The sequence below is a fragment of the Lynx canadensis genome, chromosome A2 (genome assembly GCF_007474595.2).
Source record: "Lynx canadensis isolate LIC74 chromosome A2, mLynCan4.pri.v2, whole genome shotgun sequence".
Taxonomy (NCBI): Eukaryota; Metazoa; Chordata; class Mammalia; order Carnivora; family Felidae; genus Lynx; species Lynx canadensis.
In genome coordinates, this window is record NC_044304.2 from 76,544,059 (window position 1) to 76,557,499 (window position 13,441).

At 39.3% G+C, this 13,441-nt stretch overlaps 1 protein-coding gene across 1 annotated transcript in view; it reads right to left on the bottom strand.

Moving 5' to 3' along the window:
- Positions 1 to 715: 715 nt before the first annotated feature.
- LOC115508774 (B-cell receptor-associated protein 29) overlaps positions 716 to 13,441 on the bottom strand; it is a 57,075-nt gene continuing 44,349 nt past the window's right edge. Inside the window, exons 7-8 of the mRNA XM_030307773.1 lie at positions 8,299 to 8,399; positions 716 to 1,849 (exon numbers count right to left, since the gene is read on the bottom strand). Coding sequence (XP_030163633.1) covers positions 1,814 to 1,849; positions 8,299 to 8,399 — 137 coding nt within the window. The 3' untranslated portion in view covers positions 716 to 1,813. The remainder of the gene's footprint in view (positions 1,850 to 8,298; positions 8,400 to 13,441) is intronic.

Below are 13,441 nucleotides of genomic sequence, written 5' to 3' on the forward strand. Positions count from 1 at the left end.
AAAATTGAGACGGTTGTAAGATTACTGAAATGTACACTTTAAGTGCTTTCTGGCAATCTTCCAAATCCTCATGCTCTTCAAAGGGTGCCCAGGCTTTTCTTGCTTTAAAGCCTGAAAAATTACTATGTAATCCTGACCTAAAACATTATTATTCCCATTGTGGAGTTGAGGAAATGGAAGTCTAGCGAGTTTGAATAATTTGTTTAAAGTCACACAGCTAAATTAGTGGTAAGGTTGGGATTCGATTTCAGTTTTGCCAATTCTACAGCTGTGTATTTCCTACTTCTCTGTTATTTTGTCATTTGCCTTGATTCCTGTGTGGAAGCCAGGTCACAAATGCTCAGTACCTTCATATTTACCCACTCTGCCATTTCCAAGGCGATACTCTGAATTGTCATTTATTCAGCTCCCTCCCACTGAAGCATCCCCTTCTCTGTTACTCATGGTGCTGTCAGACCATCTGGTCTAAGTCCATCGTTCACTCCTGGTAAATGTCTCCTACGTGTCTGTGTTCCAGCAGTAGCTCCTGACTTCTATCTGAAATAAAATTCTAATGTATTCGCTCATTTCACCTATGTTACACCTATGTTACAATGAAAAAAATTTCACCTATGTTACAATGAAAAAAATTAAGTATGCATGAAGTTGGTGCTAAAATGATAATAAACAACAAAGGATGAAATAAGTATCAGGAAAGTAAAAACTCCAGTCATTATTTTCCATTCCATTATTTATATTTAGGTCTTTATGAGACAAGGAAGATGATTTTCATGTCTAAACACTGGAACAACCTAAATCATTTTAATATAACTACAGTCGTTATCATGTTCTAAAGGAGATTCTAAAGGAATATGAATGGAAAAATAGTACTTAATATTTAGCTTTCAGAATATAGATACATCTCAGAGAAACTGTGACCCCAGTGTATGTATATTTGAGGTAATATCTGTATACTTAGTAACTCTCACAGCGATGGGAAACATTGCTCTTTGGATATGCTCTACATTAGCTTTCTAAGTCAAGAATTCCACATTGTCGTAAAATAATTTTAACTTCAGTGTATGGCAGTTATGCAAATAGATGTAAACTTCATTATCAGATGAATTTTAAAAAGGTATAATGCCTACTTATTATGTGGTATTAACACAAATGTCAACGGAAACAGTCCAACAGATATAGAAGCACAGTAACAAAAATATAATTATCAATATAGCTGTTTTACAAGAGTAAACTATAGTATCATCAGACTTATAAAAAAGAACAGCTAAGGTCATTGTTTTTATTTTTTTGCTCTTCATGACTCTTCCCCATATATATAATGGCTAATTCTGATCATTTGTCCTTATTTAATCTATGAACAAATCTGCTGATACTGAATACTATTTTCAAATACATCAGCATTATCGTCATTTGATTAAATAGATTATTATTACTGAAAACACATCACAGCTTTTAAGGCTATTAATGATTTCATCAACTTAAAAATCAATTTGGGAAGTAACTGGCTATAAATTTTTCTTTTTATTAGTAAACAGTCACCATATAACCAGTGTTCCTCTCAATATCTTACTAGGGTGCTAAACATGCTTATATTTTACAGAAGAGCTGGAATATAGACTTGACGATATATCTGAAACATCATCAACTATTGTGACAACACTGTTAGGATAACAGGCTATATGTGGCATTAAAAAAATTATTGGCTGGTCATAAACGGTACCTTTTACTGAACTGAATTTTAAATTGTTCTACAGGCCAACACGATAACAAATTTGTCATCTTCACATGGTGTGTCGCCATCGTCTTTCAAAGTTCACAGGCCTTTCTTACTGTCTTTCCCCAAGCGATTCTGCAAGAAAAAAAAGGACTCAAGTAGCTACAGCCAAGAGTGAAAAACAGATTCATTGATATGACAAGGAGTTTTTAAAAAAATTCTCTTTTCTGTGTATGGTTATTAATTATGAGAATAATCAAATATGAAAATAGGGATTGAGAACATTTCAAACTTAAACTACAAAGTTTGTGGGTTTTACTTGAAAAAGGGGGAAAAATAACATTCTTGATCAATTCATTTGTTTCCTTGCCTTAATCTACTTTGCTTTTGTTTCACAGGTTATACCAGGAAAACAAAATTTCTAAAATTCCCCTCTTACCAACTCAATTAAGATTTTTGGCAAGGAAAGAATGAGGGGAAACAAAAACCCCAGATGGGATGGCCTTTTGTGTGTGTGTGTGTGTGTTTGTTATGCAGATATTTGCCCAGAGAATTGAGTTTTCAAATTATACTCTTTGCATATCAGAGATAACTATAAAATATCATTTAAAACTGGAAGAAAATGGGATCGAAATTAACCTTTAGAAATCATTTGCACTCAAGAAAGCAAAGTCTACACTGAGGAAAAAAACCTCATCAAATGGAGTTGTAGCATTATTGCTCGTACATGAGAAGTTCATCTAGCTCTTGTTCAGGCTGAGTATTAATGCTTTCAGAGCAACTTTAGTAACATTAACGTTATGCAACCAAATCAGGATTAGAGGAAGTATTTTGAATGATAAGGTACCACTTTCACATGTTTATATATATCTTACCACTTCAGATAAATATCACAGCTTCAACTACTGAATGGGAGAAGATATTTGCAAATGATGTATCTGATAAGAGGTTAATAACTAAAATATATAAAGAACTTATGCGGGGCACCTGGGTGGCTCAGTCGGTTTAGCGTCAGACTTTGGCTCAGGTCATGATCTCATGGTTTGTGAGTTTGAGCCCCGCGTTGGGCTCTCTGCTATCAGCCCAGAGCCAGGTTCAGATCCTCTGTTCCCCTCTCTCTCTGTCCCTCCCCTACTCATGGGCTGTCTCTCTCTCAAAAATAACACCAAACTTCAACACCAATAAAACTAAACTCAATACCAAAAAAACTAAATAACCTGATTAAAAATGGGTGGAGAACCTGAACAGACATTTTTCCAAAGAAGACCTACAAATGGCCAACAGACACATGAAAAGATGCTCAACATCACTCATTATCAGGGAAATGCAAATCAAAACCACTATGAGATATCACTTTACACCTGTCAGAATGATTAAAATAAAAACTACAATAAATAACAAGTGTTGTCAAGGAAGTAGAATTAAAAGAGACCCCATGCACTGTTGGTAGAAAAATAAACTGGTACAGCCACTCTGAAAACAGTATGGAGGCTCCTCAAAAAAACTAAAAATAGAAGTACTTTATGACCTAGTATTCCATTACTGGGTATTTACCCAAAGAACAAAAACACTAATTCAGAAAGATATATGCACCCCCATGTTTACTGTGTTATTTACAATAGCTAAGATACATAAACAACCCAAATGTCCATCCACAGATGAAAGGATAAAGAAGATGTGATGTGATGTGTGTGTGTGTGTGTGTGTGTGTGTGTGTGTGTGTGTGTGTATTACTCAGCCATAAAAAAGAAGGGAATCTTGCCATTTCCTACAACATGGGTAGATCCAGAGAGTGTAATACTAAGCAAAATAAGACAGACAGGGAAAGACAAATACCATATGATTTCACTCATATGTGGAATTTGAGAAACAAAACAAATGAACAAAGTAAAAAAGAGACAAAAATACAGAGTCTTAAATACAGAGAACAATTGCCAGAGGGGAAGCGGGTGAGGGACGGGTGAAAGAGGTGAAGGGATTAAGAGTACACTTGTGATGAGCACTGAAAACTGTACAGATTGTTGAATCATTATATATCTAAGACGAATATAACACTGTATGCTAATTATACTTCAATTTTAAAAAAGGAGATAATCTTGTGTTTATCCAAAATTAAAGTGGACATAAAGATAAAAGTCACAGTTTTAATGGAGCTGTTATTCAGGACAAGTTCCTTAAGTGAGGGTGACTCCAAAATGAAATTTGAAAACTGCCAGATGCTGATGGGTTTGTGCTGCCCATAATCCTTAGTTAGTTTTGCTTTTCCTTTTCTAGAAGAGAGACACGGCAAACAAGGAAAGGCAAAGACTTTGTATTGACGGGATTGTTTTCTAATATTTATTTAGTATTTGTATCAGGGAGGAGAACAGATTTAAAATGGATTTAAATTATGCAAAGTGGAATCTGTTTATGGTAAGGAAACCAGCTTTCCCCCTTCCGCTTTTATTTCCATAATAGTTTAAGTCATTTTATGATTATTTTATTTAAAGTAAATCAACTGTGTAATACTGAGAAGGCTAAATTTCCCAAGAACTTGAAGATATAATTCAATTATTAAGGTTGGTTTGACAACAGAAGTATAATTCACAAACGACAATTTGATACAGCTTTTTACTATAGATGGCCTACAGCAATCATTTTGCTTCTCAAGTAGCGTTAAGAAAGTAAATATAAAAGTGTAAGAGTCACTTTAAAGAAAATGGGAGTCATTTAATGACACTTAAATCTCAGAATCTTCTACAAGTTCTCATACCGGACAATGGAGGGTAAGTGGGAAAAAAAAATGTGTCCAATCAAGAGGTAACTACTAGTGTCTTGTAGGGCTATAGAGCTTTTCTTGTTTAAAAACATTTAAAGTGGGGCGCCTGGGTGGCGCAGTCGGTTAAGCGTCCGACTTCAGCCAGGTCACGATCTCGCGGTCCGTGGGTTCGAGCCCCGCGTCGGGCTCTGGGCTGATGGCTCAGAGCCTGGAGCCTGTTTCCGATTCTGTGTCTCCCTCTCTCTCTGCCCCTCCCCAGTTCATGCTCTGTCTCTCTCTGTCCCAAAAATAAATAAACGTTGAAAAAAAAAATTTAAAAAAAAAAAACATTTAAAGTGCCTTAGACAGGGTCTGGTTTAATGCTCAAGTATTATAACCCTCATTTAAGAAACGAAGAAGTCAAGGTGCTGGATGCCAAGTCATCCCCCCGGGGTTTACAGAACTGCCAAAGTATGGGGCTGAGAGCGTTCTTTCTTTTTTAAATTCAAACAGGTATTTATTATGGGAAGCTGGTTTTACAGGTGGTGAAAGAGTAGATGCATTGGAACAGTGTGGTAAGACACCTCAGGGATTAGCACAAAACCACCATTCTTTGGGCTAGAGGGACAAGGGGGGAGACCCGGTTCTGGATCCCAGGAGCTAGGGCCACCATGTGGCAGCTGCCCAGTGGGTACCAGGACCATGGGAAAAGATGGTGCTGCTGCTGCAGATGCTACTGAAACAGAGCAGTGGGAAGTCCCCGGCACTGCCCCTCCTGCCTTCAGTCCCCTGCTAGTGCCTCCCACTGCTGAACCTGCCCAGAAGACAGCATGGGAGCTTGGGAAATGTGGCTCTCTGAGATTGAGTAGAGTGGAAGTGGGAAGACAACAGTTCCAAGAGCAGAGTCTAGTGACCAACACAGGGAGTTCTTAATGATGGGGCAACTGGAGAAAAATTACTGGGTTTTGGATTTTATTTTTTTTTAAGTTTATTTATTTTGAGAGAGAGAGAGTGCAAGCAGGGTAGGGGCAGAGAGAGAGAGAGAGGGAGAGAAAGAGAATCCCAAGCAGGCTCCATGCTGTCAGCACAGAGCCTGACATGAACCATGAGGCCATGACCTGAGCCAAAACCAAGAGCTGGATGCTGAACCGACAGCCACCCTGATGCCCCAAGGTTTCATGATTTTGAATTCAACTTTGAATCCTATCAATTTCTAGTTCAGTGACTTTAGGTACATTATATAACATCTCTGGGACTTGTTTTCCTCACCCACAAGATAGGGTATTAAAATATTTTAATTTAGTGGGCTGTGATTAAAGTAAACAGAATAATATATGAACCCATTAACTAAGTGCTTGGTCTACAGCATATCCTCAGTAAATGTCATTCATTAAATATTTCAAAAATAAAAGAAGAAACTGGATCAAGACCTTAAATGCACTAGTGCACAAGGCCCAACTCTCAGCATGGCACCTGGCATATCCAGGATGGGTCATTTTTCAAAGAAATAGGAATAAAAACTACTTTCTTGGGAAGGAATTAGTCAGAGAAACTATTTAACATCTGTTAACAAGAATGCATCAGCTCCAAGAAGAAGGAATTTGGGGAGGGGAAAGAAAATGGGTTGTCACATATACTCTTCAGGGATTAAGAGAAGCATGAGCTGTTACCACGATGGGGACATTCAGCAATCACCACTGGCCATAACAAAATGAGAGAATATTCCTGCTTCTCTTTTCTCCATTCAGGGATCTAAACGTTTCTGAAATTCTGGCAAAGTCCACTGGTGGGGATATGCATCCTTTTGACCTTACAAATGGGAGGGGAAAAAAAGTTCCATTTCTAGGCAAAAGGCTTCTGAAGTGTTCTTTCATTTTCCATGGCAGATCTTGAAGGATGCTCTGGAGAAATACTCATCATGCCATGGTGAAGTCAGCAATTTTCAGGACCCATGTTTTAGAGATGGGGAAAAGGTGGTCTTGTTGAGAATCTAACCATCTACTTTAGGCCAAGTGACATGGGCTCTCCGTATCCTAGGTTTGAAGCACACAGGGGATACCCTTCTCTGGAATACCCTAATGTCAAAAGTTAGTTAAATCAAACATGCAACTCAACTAGGGATACCAGATGGTAAATGTGCTCTGGTTTCCTTCTTGAATGGCTCTAAATCAAGGCCAAAGTGGCTGGTTGAGAATAAGTCAGTTTCAGCAAAACTTCTACAGAGTAATGTATACTGATGATGATACTTACAATAGGTATCATTTCTTGAGTGTCTCCTATCAGCCAGGCACAGTGCTAAGTACCCTACACATTCTATTTAATTCTTGCCACAACCCAGTGGACCAGGTGTTACTATTATCCTGGTTTCACAAGTGAAGAAAAGTAAGCTGCAGAGGTGTATCCTAACATGCTTGGGATCAGATAGTATGAGAGTTAGAGTCATTCCAGGTCTGTCTGACTCTAAGGCCTATGGGTATAGCACCTGCTTGCCTTTTGCTAGGCGGAGTGATGGACCCTGGAGATTCAATGACCATGAAGAGGCAGTGAAGTGAGTCCTGGGACCAGGGGTTCTTCTACAGTGAAGTAACTGCACAGCTGTAATTGCTAAAAAGCCCCGATTGAGGGGCACCTGGGTGGTGCAGGTGGTTAAGTGTCTGACTCTTGATCTCGGCTCAGGTCCGGATCTCATGGTTCGTGAGTTTGAGCCCCCATATCGGGCTCTGTGCTGAGGGTGTGGAGCCTGGTTGGGATTCTGTCTCTCCTTCTCTCTCTGCCCCTCCCCTGCTTGTGCTCTCTCTAAAAAAAAAAAAAAAAAAAAAAAAAGACCTGATTGAAAGGTACAAAAAGCTGCCAAATTCTTAGGATAAGCCCATCCTGAAAGCAGGAGGGACAGGAAGGACCAGGGCTGCCTCGGGAATGGCGTCTCCCCTGAACTCTCTGACATGCAGTCAGAGAGTGGCTGGGAAATCAGTTCAGAGTAGGGCCTGGCAAACCAAGAGGGAAGGGACAGGCAAGCTTAGCCTGGATGAGTGCAGGGCACAGACTCTTGCTGGACTGGAGGGGAAGAGAAAAAGAACTATTGCCCTGGACTCTGTGACTTTAACAACAAAAAGGTTTTTTCCATTTCTATCTTTTAAATCCACATTGGAGGTAAATCACGGATTCGAATGCCATAGGTTTTGACCTCAGATGTTTAAACAAAACACTGGGATAGAAGGAGTAGCGAGTAGTCGTGAAGATGAGCCTTCAATTTTTTACCTTATTTTGGCACGAATAGAGCAAACATTGCCAACAGCAAAACTGAATGTTTATAGAACCAGCTTGTTTTTCGATGCTGCCATTTTTGTGGCTCAGTTCTTGTGCTTACAATCCCACTAAAACTAGAATGCAATCAGTTAGCATGTCAGTAATTCTCTATGTGATGACTGTCCTGTGTTTTTAGGCGATATCCTCATCTTCACCCCCTTGGTAAAAATCTGGTTTCCTTCATCATTTTTAAAAAGGCAGGACAGGGGCACCTGGGTGGCTCAGTCAGTTGAGTGTCCAACTTTGGCTCAGGTCATGATCTCATGGTTCATGGGTTCAAGCCCCGCATCAGGCTCTGTGCTGACAGCTTGGAGCCTGGAACCTGCTTTGGATTCTGTGTCTCCCTCTCTCTCTGCCCCTCCCCTACTTATATGCTCTGTCTCTTGGCCATCTCTCAAAAATGAATAAATGTTAAAAAAAATTTTTTTTAAAGCCAGGATTGAATACATCCTCTTGATTTGGGAAGGACAGATGACCCAAATGGTTGATTTAGTGATTACTATTTCAAAAAACTTAGGTCCATAAAGTAGATGTCACCCACCTGAAGTTCTGAGTGTTCTTTCAGAAGTCGATCGTATTCTTTTGAAAGTCGCTCTGATTGCATTTTCATTGTCATCACATCATTCTGTGCCTTAGAAAGGGCTAGAAAACATGGAATAGAATTTAAAAATTTTTACTTTGAAATATTTTTAAGTTTACAGAAAAGTTGCAAGACTTAAATAGAAAACTCCTTTGTAGCTCTTACTCAAGTTCACCAACTGTTAAGATGCAATATATTTGTTACTGTATTCTCTCACCACACATGCACAACTGTTTTCTTGAATCATTTAAGAGTAAGTTATAGACATCATGCCCCTTTACTCCTTAATACTTCATTGTGTATTTCTTGGGGCACCTGGGTGGCTCAGTCGGTTAAGTGTCTGACTTTGGCTCAGGTCATGATCTCAGTTTGTGAGTTTGAGCCCTGCATCAGGCTCTGTGCTAACAGCTTGGAGCCTGGAACCTGCTTCAGATTCTGTGTTTCCCTCTCTCTCTGCTCCTCCCCCGCTCATGCTCTGTCTCTCTCTCCTTCAAAAATAAATAAACATTAAAAAAATTAAAAAAAAAAATAAAAAAAATATACTTCATTGTGTATTTCTTAAGAACAAAGCTATTCTGTAACATAATCAGAGCATAGTTAGCAAATTAGGAAATTTAACATCAGTACTTTTTATCTAATCTGCCATTCATATTCCAGTCTTGGCTACTGTCCCAATTATGGGTTTTTTACCATTTTTTTTTTGAGTCTAGATCCAGCCCTAGATCAAAGATTAGCATTAAGTTGTCACGTTTCTTTTGTCTCCTTTAATCTAGAATAGTTCCTCAGCCTTCCCCCTGCATTCTTCTCCCCTTTCGTAACACTGACATTTTAAATAAAGGCCACTTTTTTTTTTTTGAAAGAGAAAGAGCGCATTGGGGAGGGACAAAGGGAGAGGGGAGACAGAGGATCTGAAGTGGGTTCTGTGTTGACAGCAGAGACCCTGACAGGGGGCTCGAATTGACAAACCATGAGATCATGACCTGAGCTGAAGTTAGATGCTTGACTGACTGAGCCACCAAGACACCCTCAGGCCACTTTTTTCTTAAATGGAATGTTTTTCATTTTGGTTTTGTCTGATGTTTCCTCATGATTAAATTCAGGTTATGCATCTTAACTTACATACAAATGATGCTGACTGTCTCTCAAGGTATCACATCCAGAGACCCATCTGCCTCTCACTGGTTTTTCTATTTATACTTATTTTCTTCTTTGTAAACTAAGAAGCAGTGTGTGGGAAGAAAAGACTATGTAAGTATCTTGCTCCTTATGAAAACTATCCCCTCATAGTTAGCACCCATTGAAAATTCTTGCCTAAACCAACCTTTATTGTGATGGTAGCACACTGGTGATTTTCCAACTTCACCATCTCATCCACATTTACCAGTCAGCATTCTACTCTAAAGAAGGGCCTTCCAGGGGCACCTGGGTGGCGCAGTCGGTTAAGTGTCCGACTTCAGCCAGGTCACGATCTCGCGGTCCGTGAGTTCGAGCCCCGCGTCGGGCTCTGGGCTGATGGCTCGGAGCCTGGAGCCTGCTTCCGATTCTGTGTCTCCCTCTCTCTCTGCCCCTCCCCCGTTCATGCTCTGTCTCTCTCTGTCCCAAAAATAAATAAACGTTGAAAAAAAAAAAAAAAAAAAAGAAGGGCCTTCCATTATCCATCCACCCATCCACCCATCCATCCATCCATCCATCCATCCTAAGTATGAACACATAGGTTATGTTTTCAACAGTTTATAATTCATAACTGCACTAGCCAGATATAGCTAGTGGGAAGGCTGTCAAGCTGGCTCTTATGTCCTCTCACTATGTCCCTATCATTTTTTGAGTACCCTAGTTTTTTGCATAAGATGTTCCAGTCTTATCCTGTTTCCTGATTCATCCTAGACTCAAGCATTATAGTACAGAATTTATTAGAATGGTCTGCTTTTGAAAAAACTGAGAGGGGGATATTTTATTATACTTACTAAGGGACGAACAGCACATTTTCCTTAAAAGCAAAGACAATCACCTTCTTATATAAAATTGAAAGATTTAGGGGTGTGGGACACTTAAAGGCTTTACCTCAAGATGATACACAAAAATGGATCTATATTAGCCTCTGTCTACCAAGGAGGTATAGTGTAAGACAGCAGTTAAAAATAAGTTAAAAATAAGCAGTTAACTTCTAAGATAGAAGTTAAACACGCGCGCGCGCACACACACACACACACACACACACACACATTAACTTAGCACATTGTAGAGAAGATAATGAGTCAATGTGTAGAAAGGAAGAGTAGCACAAGATGGACTGGATAAATTCTGGGAATCCTGAACTAACTCTACTCTACATACAATTCTGCATATGTAGTCTTTAGAAGTTCTGAATTTGTAAATATTTTAGGGTAGAAGTTTAAGTAAAAGAAAGTGGGATTTATAAATGTAAGAGTCACTTTTCTGGCACAGTTGAATGAAATTATAGGTTCTATTTATAAACAATCTGTTTCCTCTTCCTCTTGAAAAGCCATCATATGGGCATTTTTATATATAAGTATATAAGTCACTTTCAACTAAAGTGGCTTTTGTATTGGCACTTTCTAAGACAATGTTGTCAAATTAAACTTCCTGTGTTGTAGAACATTTAGTGGACAATACAGATGTAGAACATCTGTGCTAATATGGCAGCCACTAGCTATATGTGGCTATTAAGCACTTTAAATGTGGCTAGTGCAACTGAAGAATTTAATTTTAAATTATACTTAATTTTAATTAAATTTTGATTTAAACAGCCATGTGTAGCTAGTGGGTAGCCATATGGGATAGCTCTACATTATAATTTCTTTCATGTTATTTTTATAGATCCATAACTAAGTTAGGCATTAAAGGCTAAATTTAACAAACTTAATGTTGTCACTTGGTAAGGGTATAGGTTAGGTATGGAAGAGAGATCTTTGATAGTGGTTAGATTTCACTGGAACCACAGTCACAACATGAAAGTTTTCATATTAGTCTTTAATTTGGGTTCTATAAGGCATTTCCTAGAACCTACTTGAAAATATGAAACACAGTGTTAACTTCAAGACCTTACCATAAATGTTTAAAAGCCTGGATTTCTGGTGTATAAAAAGCAAACAAGATTCTACAACTTAATAATGTCTTACTAGCCTACAATGATGGTCCAAGACGGGTCCAAGAGGGTCCAAGATGGTAGGAAAGGAAGACCCTGAGCTTACCTTCTCCCATAGACAGTAAATCTATAGCCACATGTGGAATAATCCCCTCTGAAGGGGACCTTGGATGAACAGGATGAACAGAGCCTCTACAACAGGGGACAGTACTGAGAAGGGCAGAAGAAGCAGAGATACAGTCTCACTAAGGAAAGAACCATATTCTTTTTTTTAATATATATATTTTTAATATTTTATTTATTTTTGAGACAGAAAGAGAGGGAGAGAGAACACATGCGAGCAGGGAGGGACAGAGAGAGAGGGGGCCAGAGGATCCGAAGCGGGCTCTGCACTGACAGCTTCGGGGATAACAGCAGAGAGCCTGAGATGGGGCTTAAACTCACCAACCATGAGATCATGACCTGAGTGAAGTCGGAAGCTCAAAAGACTGAGCTACTCAGGCACCCTGAAAACCACATTCTAGGAATGGCATTCTATGATACAGAAGGATCACAAAAGCAATGAACTTTTCCGTGAGGGGCAAGAGATTTGAGTTCCACATCAGGTACCGAAACCCTTAGATCCTGCACAGAAGAGATGGGCCTCCAAAACACCTGGCTTTGAAAAGCAATAAGGAATACGTCTAGGAAAACTAGAATTGCAGGGGAAAAGAAACCCCACTCTTAAGAGTTCACATGTAGACTTACTTGACCCCAAAATAAACACAAAAACACTGGATCAAAATTACATAGACTACAGGTGAAGGGGACCCACTTACTAATCTTGGAGCGCCTGCTGGAGAGACAAAAGGCAGCTAGGCGTCTGCTTGGGGACTTAAGACACTGGTGGCAGCCATTGTTGCTGTCTTGTTCTGCTGTGCTGATTCCGGCCCCGGCGGATGCCATTTGGGAATCATCCCTGTATACTGCAAATGTCAGAGGGTGCCTACCGCTGGTGTCTTGACTACCAGCACATTTGTAGTAGTCAAGACCAGGTGTACAGCCAGCTGGACTGGGAGCCAGACCCACTTACTAGTGTGCCCACAACCGTTCTGCCCTGTCACATCAGGAGGGCACATGCAGCCCACACGGGAGACCTGCTTCTGGTGACCAGAGGAGATTATGCTTCTTGGCTCCACAGGATATCTCCTACATAAGGCCACTCCTTTAACACTGGGAAATGTGTGTCGTGATGGGCACTGGGTATTGTAAGTGTTGAATCGCTGGATTCTACACCTGAAACTTATATTTCACTGTATGCTAACTGACTAGAATTTAAATAAAAACTTAAAAAAGAAAAAGAAAAAAAAAAGATTGGGAACTGTAGCTGAACTACTGAACACCTAAAAACAAATACAGAGCTAGGCCAAATGAAAAGACACAGAAGTGTGTTCCAAACAAAAGAGCAAGGCAAACCTCAGAGAAAGAACTAAATGAAAGGGAATTAAGCAATAAAAGTGATAAAGAGTTCAAAATAATGGCCACAAAGATGATTATCAAATTTGGGAGAAGACTAGATGAACACACAGTAAGACCTTCAACAAAGAGAAAATATAAGAAAGTACCAATCAAATATAAAGAATACAATAACAGAAATAAAAAAATACACTACAGGGGATAAACTGAAGATTTGATGATACAGAAGAACAGATCAGTGATCTGGGTAGTGAAAGTCACCCAAACTGAACAGAAAAAGAAAGAAAGAAAGGAAGGAAGGAAGGAAGGAAGGAAGGAAGGAAGGAAGGAAGGAAGGAAGGAAAAGAAAAAAAGGAATTTAAAAATAAAGGCACTTTAAGGGACCAATGGGACAACATCGAGTACTAACATTTACATTATAGGGGTTCTAGAAGGAGAAGGGAAAGAGAAAGGGGCATAAAACATATTTAAAGAAATCACTGCTGAAAAATTCCCTAAGCTAAGGAAGGAAATACATGCCCAGGTCTAAAAAGCAAGTTTTTT